Source organism: Larimichthys crocea, chromosome XXIV (genome assembly GCF_000972845.2).
Source record: "Larimichthys crocea isolate SSNF chromosome XXIV, L_crocea_2.0, whole genome shotgun sequence".
Taxonomy (NCBI): Eukaryota; Metazoa; Chordata; class Actinopteri; family Sciaenidae; genus Larimichthys; species Larimichthys crocea.
Window position 1 is genome coordinate 5,340,686 of NC_040034.1, and position 7,649 is coordinate 5,348,334.

General features: G+C 50.8%; 2 protein-coding genes across 5 annotated transcripts in view; one reads left to right on the forward strand and one right to left on the reverse strand.

Annotated features, from left to right (window-relative positions):
- alms1 (ALMS1 centrosome and basal body associated protein) overlaps window positions 1-4,480 on the reverse strand; it is a 21,902-nt gene extending 17,422 nt beyond the window's left edge. Inside the window, exon 1 of one of the 2 annotated variants that reach the window (XM_027274629.1) lies at window positions 3,992-4,480. The gene's annotated coding sequence lies outside the window, so the exon portion shown is untranslated. The remainder of the gene's footprint in view (window positions 1-3,991) is intronic. The other variant, XM_027274630.1, reaches the window with a different exon arrangement.
- The window catches only part of si:dkey-33c12.4 (uncharacterized), an 11,166-nt gene extending 4,680 nt beyond the window's left edge, over window positions 1-6,486 (forward strand). The window contains exons 10-18 of one of the 3 annotated variants that reach the window (XM_010747700.3): window positions 943-1,033; window positions 1,112-1,253; window positions 1,352-1,456; window positions 1,628-1,733; window positions 1,806-1,971; window positions 2,098-2,172; window positions 2,318-2,420; window positions 2,481-2,587; window positions 2,774-3,748. In XM_010747700.3, the coding sequence (XP_010746002.2) occupies window positions 943-1,033; window positions 1,112-1,253; window positions 1,352-1,456; window positions 1,628-1,733; window positions 1,806-1,971; window positions 2,098-2,172; window positions 2,318-2,420; window positions 2,481-2,587; window positions 2,774-2,909 (1,031 nt within the window). In that variant the 3' untranslated portion in view covers window positions 2,910-3,748. Of the gene's footprint in view, window positions 1-942; window positions 1,034-1,111; window positions 1,254-1,351; window positions 1,457-1,627; window positions 1,734-1,805; window positions 1,972-2,097; window positions 2,173-2,317; window positions 2,453-2,480; window positions 2,588-2,773; window positions 3,749-6,338 lie in introns of those variants that run through there. The other 2 variants (XM_027274641.1, XM_027274642.1) reach the window with 2 other exon arrangements.
- Window positions 6,487-7,649: the final 1,163 nt, after the last annotated feature.

The following is a 7,649-nucleotide window of genomic DNA, read 5'->3' on the forward strand; positions in this document are numbered from 1 at the left end:
AGTCTCAAGAGAGCTTTCCCCTTCCTGAAACAAACCTTGATTCAGTTGGTCCCATGCACAGAGCAGGTCCAGCGTCTTCAGAGCTCGCTCAACTGCTGCTGTCGCTCATAGCTACAGAGAGCGGATTTTCCAAAACAACCTGCCGGACAGGTCCACGTTGTCTCATTACGTCACCATGCTCCAGCTGCGGAGATGATAGCTCACGCCCTCATTGAATTCTTGGGGTGTGTATCTGATGGCGTCAGTGAAGTATTTCACGGCCAGGTCGTTACTGTCCAGCGCAGCACAGGCGATTTCCCAACACTGAAGGAAGAGCGGGACGTCTGTGTGTGGTCCTCACTGCTGTGTGTCCCTGTGGCTGTGGGTGTGTCTCACTGTGTGTCTCTGTTGATCCTCACGGTGCGTGTGTGTCCTCACTGGAGGGTGTGTGGTGGCCTCCACTGTGTGTGTCCTAACTGGTGTTTGTTCCGGTTGTCCGCTGTGTGGTCCCTCCTGTGTCTGTGTGGCCCGTTCTGGTGTGTCCTCATGTGTCTGTGTGTGTGTGTCCTACTGTGTGTGTGTCCTCACTGTGTCTGTGTGTCCTCACTGTGTCCTGTGATGTGTGTGTCCTGTTGTCCCTCACGTGTCGTGTGTCCTCACTGTGTCTGTTTGGTGTGTCACTCACCTGGTGTGTGTGTCTCTCACTGTGTGGTGTGTCTATGTTGTTGTTGTGTGTGTGTCCTCATGTGTGTCTCCGCTGTGTCCTAACTTGTGTGCTGTCCTCAAGTGTGTGTGGCTACGGTGTTGTGTGTGTCCTCACGAACAGACACAGTGAGGACACACACAGACAGACACAGTGAGGACACACAGACACAGTGAGGACACACACAGACAGACACAGTGAGGACACACACAGACAGACACAGTGAGGACACAGACAGACTGTCCTCGCTCTTCCTTCAGGTGTTGGGAATCGCCTGGCTGCGTCTGGACAGTACGACCTGGCCGTGAAATACTTCACTGACGCCATCAGATACAACCCCAAAGAATTCAAGTGAGGGCGTGAGCTTCATCTCCAGCAGCTGGACAGTGTGGACGTTAACGTGAGACTAACGTGGACTCTGTCCTGCAGGTTGTTTGGAAATCGCTCTCTGTGCTATGAGCGAACGCAGCAGTATGAGCGCGCTCTGAGAGACGCTGACCTGGCTCTGTGCATGGAGCCCAACTGGATCAAAGGTTTGTTCAGGAAGGGGAAAGCTCTCTGTGGACTCAAGGTGAGTCTCTGCTTCTTCACAGGTGGACAGAACCTCATGTCCTCACTGTCCTCAAACCAGAAACTAAACGTTCATTCAAACCCTCCCCTCCTGTGCAGAGATACTACGAGGCCTCGCTCATCTATAAGGAGGTGCTACAGCTGGACAGCTCGAGCACTGAAGCCATGCAGGAGCTCAAACGAGCTCAGACGCTGCACCTCATGGTACCAACGTATTCACAACCATCTACAAACCTAAAACAAACCTGTGCAAAGCTCGGAAAAGCTTGAGCTGTCAGATAATGATGTTAAACGAAAGTGTATGTAACGTGTGTGTGTGTGTGTGTGTGTGTGTGTGTGTGTGTGTGTGTGTGTGTGTGTGTGTGTTCTGTTCAGGAGATGGGCTTCTCGTGGGCGCAGAGCTCCGAGGCGTTGAAAACACACGCCACGTTGGAGGCGGCGGTTGAAGCTCTGTTTGGGGACTTGAATCTGAGTCCTGCAGGTGAGAGCCCGTCTGATCCTCAGAGTCTGAACATGAACCTCTCTGACCTCCTGTCCATGTTTGTTGGAGTAGATGCTGCTGCCGGGCAGGACGTCACAGAACCAGCGGTGCAGGACGAAGGCGGCGGCGACAGCGAGTGGATCGTCCGACAGACGAGCCGACCCAGAATGCAACAGTCTGACGATTCGGGCCAGAGCAGATCTCAGTCACCGCCTGCTCTGAAGAATCCTGCCAGAGTGTGAGTGTGTGTGAGTGTGTGTGTGTGTGTGTGTGTGTGAGTGTGTGTGAGTGTGTGTGAGTGTGTGTTAGTGTGTGTGTTTCTTTTTAAAGTCCGGTCTGAAGACTCGTGTGTTTCTGTCTGCAGGGAGCTCTTCCCCGTCTGGGTCGGATCTTTAGCTCCGACGGTCACCTACACCACCCTGCACGAGCTCTTCAGCAGGTGAAGCACCTCCACCTGACCTCAGCCTGTTTGTGTGTCTGTCACACTGCAGACGGGTCAGCACCATCCATGCTGCCTCCTGTGTGTGTGTGTGTGTGTGTGTGTGTGCTAATAACACTGAGTGTGTGTGTGTTCTCTGTGTCAGAGCCGGCACCGTGTTCAGCATCAAGATGCTGCTGGAGCATCAGTGCGCCTTCGTCAACTACAGCAAGAAGGAGGACTGTGACCGAGCCATCCACTGCATCAATGTGTGTGTGTGTGTGTGTGTGTGTGTGTGTGTCAGAGGTCACATGTGTGTTTCTGTGCAGGGCATGGTGGTAGAGGGCGCTCCGCTCTCGGTGAGATTTCCCAATAAAATCCACAACGGACTGGGAATGTCCAAAATGGCCGCCACTGACTTCAACACACGGCCCGGGTGAGAACATGCTAAGAACACGCTAAGAACATGCTAAGCACACGCTAAGCACACGCTAAGAACATGCTAAGAACATGCTAAGCACATGCTAAGCACACACTGATATCCTCCTGCATGTGTTTCTGTAAACATGTTGATCTCTGCTCGTCAGTAAGAGGTGAGGTGAACTTTGTCCTCTCGTTGCAGCTCGTACAAGAAGGAGTGTTTCTTCTGGAGGACCACGGGCTGCACGAGGTCCGACTGCACCTACAAACACGTCCCGGAGCACAAGAACATCGACAAGGACAAGTTCACCAGCCGCCTGGGTAACATCAACATGTAGAGCGAGGAGAAGCCTCGGCACAGCGGCGGGTTTGAACTGGACCGCTCGGTTCTGTTTGAAAAGAATGTGTTTGGATCACAGTACCGACACGAAGGACCGGCATCGAGCTGTGAGCGTTCATCTGCAGTCTGTTTTCAGGGACTGTTGGTTTTACAATGAGTCACCACCAGGTGGCACACTTCATGTTTGGGCTGTGGTCAGTGTGAGTGTTTAAACGTGTGTGTTCTGAACTTCATGTGTTTATTTAGTGACGGCAGAATCTGGGTAAGTGCCTTTAGGTGGCTGCAGAGTTAGAGTCCGTGTCGTGCCATAACATGTTAATATACAGAGAGCGATGAAACGATACTAAGGCACCTCGCACCAAAGCAGGAGGAGAGGTGAGCGCCTCCCTGGCTGCGTCTCCTCATGAACATGGAGGATTTGTGCAGGTTTGTTTTTTGACTCTTCCACACAGAGTTGAATAATTAGTGAAAGGTGAAAAAGTCTCAGTGTTGACCTCGGTGACGGCTGATCGTACCTCACCAAGCCCTTTACGTCTGTAGTTCTTGTACCATGAACTCTGGGTGAACCTGCAGGTTCAGATTGGTCTGCTTCATTCACAGATACATGCTGATCAGAGTTAAACACTCCTCACGTGACTAAAGCCAACAGCAGATGAAGTGTGTCGTGTGTGTGTGTGCAGAGCTTTGAACGGAGGACGGCGTGACGCTTTGCTTTGTGATCGATGGCTCTGCAGCACAAACTGTCTCAGTAATTGAATGCATGAATGCAACAGAATGTGATTTTTATTCTCATGCTGTGTTTCCCTCGGCTGCTAAATAAACTCGATGTGATGTGAGCAGCTGGCTCTGGTTTGTTTCAGCTTACAGGCCTCACACAGCACTGTGTCTATTCTACAGACCCACACCAAACTTTCTAAATCTTTTTGCTCATTTACAACAAACTCTGCCAGGAACGTTATCGAGAAAAAAAAAACTATGAGGACACGTGTGTCTGCAGCTGCAGTTCCTCCAACTGTCAAGATTTAAATTCTGTTAATGAAATGTGATTACAACATTTTTACTGACGAGTCCTGAAGAAGATGATGATGATGATGATGAGCTGCTTTTTAATTGTTCAAGTTTATTTAATGATGAATATTTATAATTTATAGAGATCTAAGTCTTAAATCATCAAGAGTCACCAAACTAAACTTTAACAAAGACTTTCTTTGCTCTGTCTAATGAAACATAATAAACATTTAGTGAAACATTTTGGTTTGATGAGCGATGATTTAAGAAGTGAGTCAGTACGCAGACGATGGTGTTCTTTATCTTGAGGATGTAGCTGTATTATTATGTAAAGATTGTAAGGAGGCTGATGACGGAGATCAACAAGGTGTTGTGATGGTGGACTCTACAGTAACTGTCACCATGAGGAACTGACCTTCTCTCTAATCTAGAGACGCCGTTAACACGTTAAAACGGCACAAACCCAATTAGGGAAATGATTGCTTGCTTTTATTTGGCTCATTTGCATCAGGGTCATAGAGACGATGGATGGACGTCTCGTCTTTTGTCCACGCTGAGAAACGAGCAGGACCAAGTCTTTCTGTTCTTATACAGGTTAGGTTATATTTACTGTAGGTTTAGTTACCGTTGTGATGTCGTACTGTGAATAAATGATTGAGGCGTTCACACACACAGAGCTGTGATGGTGAGTCTCATGTCTCCTTCGTCTCCTTCATGTACTCTGAGTGTTGTCACTTTGTGTGATGGATGTCACTCAGTGTCGTTTCCATGATTAGAGGCTTGTAAACTGAAAAAAGTCGTCTGGTTGTCACGGCGTCAGTGTGCACGCACACACACACAGTGATGTAAAGCCGGGCATGCCTCAACTTGTTTCCTCTGAGTGTTTATGTGACTTGCCCTGTGCACGCTGTAATCATTAAACCTCCGTCAGGTTGTATTTCATCTCTCCATCGAGCTGCATCAGGAGCTGACATGTTCATTGTTGCCTCGAGCAGTTTGACTTCCAATAATTGATGTCCGTTCATCAAGAGTCTCACGTGGAGCTCTTCAGGCTGAACCCAGTACCAGCATCATTGTGCCGTTACTGGTCTGCACATGATTTATAACAGGAGACACTTGTAATAAAAGTCTGGCCTGCAGGCTCCACTCGGCGTCTTCCTGCAGAATGAAAGCTGCTTCCTGTGACACAGACACTGCAGAGCAGCCTCTGCTCACACTCTTTCATTAAACAGTCTTGGTGTTAGTATTGATTGATGAAGCATCTGTAGATTTATGACTGAAGCACTTTGCATGGCGCCGAGCTTCATTGTTTAAACGCCTCATGTCCAAGTGAGACAAGCCAACATGGCGCTGTGCTGTGTAATGTTTAGCTCCTGTTGAAGGAGCATGAGGAGGCTGTTTATCTCCGGGTGTCTGACGGTGTAACACTTCCTCCCGCTCGCCGCTCTCTTCCCCGTCTGAAGCGCTGCAGAGGATCCATCCTTTCCTCCCGCTGTAATGAAGCTCCCCGGAGGCCCGAGCCTCCACGTGAAGACGCCGGAGCACCGGAGCGATTCATCCCGTCTGAAACGAGAGAGCCATTAATCCTGGACTGCCTCCTGCAGGCAGGTACTGCTGTGGTAATTACAGCTAATCACCATTCAGACGTGCACACTGCTTTCTATGCAGGGGCAGATCTAACCCCCACACTGCTGTTTACCCCCTCACGCTGCTGGTTACCCCCTCATACTGCTGTTTACCCCCTCACACTGCTGTTTACCCCCTCACACTGCTGTTTACCCCCTCACGCTGCTGTTTACCCCCTCACACTGCTGTTTACGTCCACCTGTACGTCCTCCTGTACGTCCGCCTGTACGTCCGCCTGTACGTCCACCTGTACGTCCACCTGTGCGTCCTCCTGTACGTCCGCCTGTACGTCCACCTGTACGTCCTCCTGTACGTCCACCTGTACGTCCACCTGTACGTCCTCCTGTACGTCCGCCTGTACGTCCGCCTGTACGTCCACCTGTACGTCCACCTGTGCGTCCTCCTGTACGTCCGCCTGTACGTCCACCTGTACGTCCTCCTGTACGTCCGCCTGTACGTCCGCCTGTACGTCCACCTGTACGTCCACCTGTGCGTCCTCCTGTACGTCCGCCTGTACGTCCACCTGTACGTCCTCCTGTACGTCCACCTGTACGTCCACCTGTCCTCGTGTGAGGCGATGACTTCTTCTCTGAGCACTGAGAGTTGAAATGTTTCTGACAGCGCAGTGTCTGATGACCTGTGCAGACAGTCGGTGTCCTCAGAGGATGAACCCTGGACATCATCTAAACGTTCAGCTCATTTCAAACTGTTTTTATTTAAACTCACAGGAAGAGGTGCCAGTCAGTCATGTTTCCCAGAATGCCTTTCACTCTGAGGCCGTCCCTGATGTGACGTGTGTGTGTGTGTGTGTGTGTGTGTGTGTGTGTGTGTGTGTGTGTTCTCAGGTGTCTTCACACCAACATCAGACGCTCTCACGTCTTCTGAAGCTGCTCGGCTCGTTTCAGGCGTCAGAGGACGAGCTTTAAGGAGGACGTCCTCCTGCAGGCCTTGCTGACTGTTTGTGTCTCCACGATGCTGTCCACCTTAAACTGTGACACACCTGTCCCAGAGGACGGTCTGCACCTGCTGACCTGCATAGCTTTGTTATGATGTGGAGCTGTAGAAACACTCAGAGGTGGAGGGAGGGAGGGAGAGAGGGAGCAATCTAGGCTTTCCACTCCAGTGAAAGGAGCTCTTTGTTGGGCACTCCTGCAGCCTCCCTCACCCCTCCTCCTCCTCCTCCTCCTCCTCCTCCTCCTCCTCCTCCTCCACCCGGGTGTATTTTTCATTAAATGCTATCAGAAATGTGACTGGTCCTATTCATGGGAGGATGGAGGGCTGGCTGTGCGGCTGGAGACGGACACCTTCACTGGAGAATGACAGGAATCTGGGCTGTAGGTGGAGGTCTGGGTGGGTTCCTCCTGTTAGACCTCCTCTCTCCTGTGAGTGAGACCTCCTCCTCCTCCTCCTCCTCCTCCTCTTAAGGAGTTAAGAGCACTCTGCCTAAACGTCTCGACACATTGTGTCGGTGTTTCCTCCATCCACTGTTCATTTCTCACCAAAGGACGGAGATGAACCTCTCGTATTGTTGGCGAGCGCTCAGTGATGTCACGGGACAATGCGAGGCAGCGGGTCGGAAGAAAACACAAACAATGATTTCCGCAACAGCAATTTAATCCTGAGCCGTTCCAACCCGACACAAAGGGCGAGGAGGCCGGCACAGACGGAGCCAGAACCTGCAGATTAACCCAGAGAAGAAAAGAGGCTCCTCTGGAGAAAAGAGCTGCCGGTCTCAGCAAAGCCCCACCTCACTTTCATCTGAGGGGCAATTAAAGCCACTCAGGTCTGCACAGAGCAGAGTGCTGACATCAGTCTGCAGGCCGAGTCCTGCCTCGCTCTTGTTCTTTACATTTATTGGACTCGTGCAAACGAGTCTTAATGAGCGACTGGACTCCAGCTGCATGTGACGGAGCAGCCTCCGACCTTTACGCTCTCTGCTGCTGGGGACTCCCAATGTTTCTGCCTCACTGTGCTGTCTGTGGCAGGCAGGACGAAATAAAGCTCCATTTGCATTATGTAATTTCATTATTCAGAGCTCGGGAGAATCAGAGACAGACAGACAGACAGACAGACAGACACACACACAGACAGACACACACACACA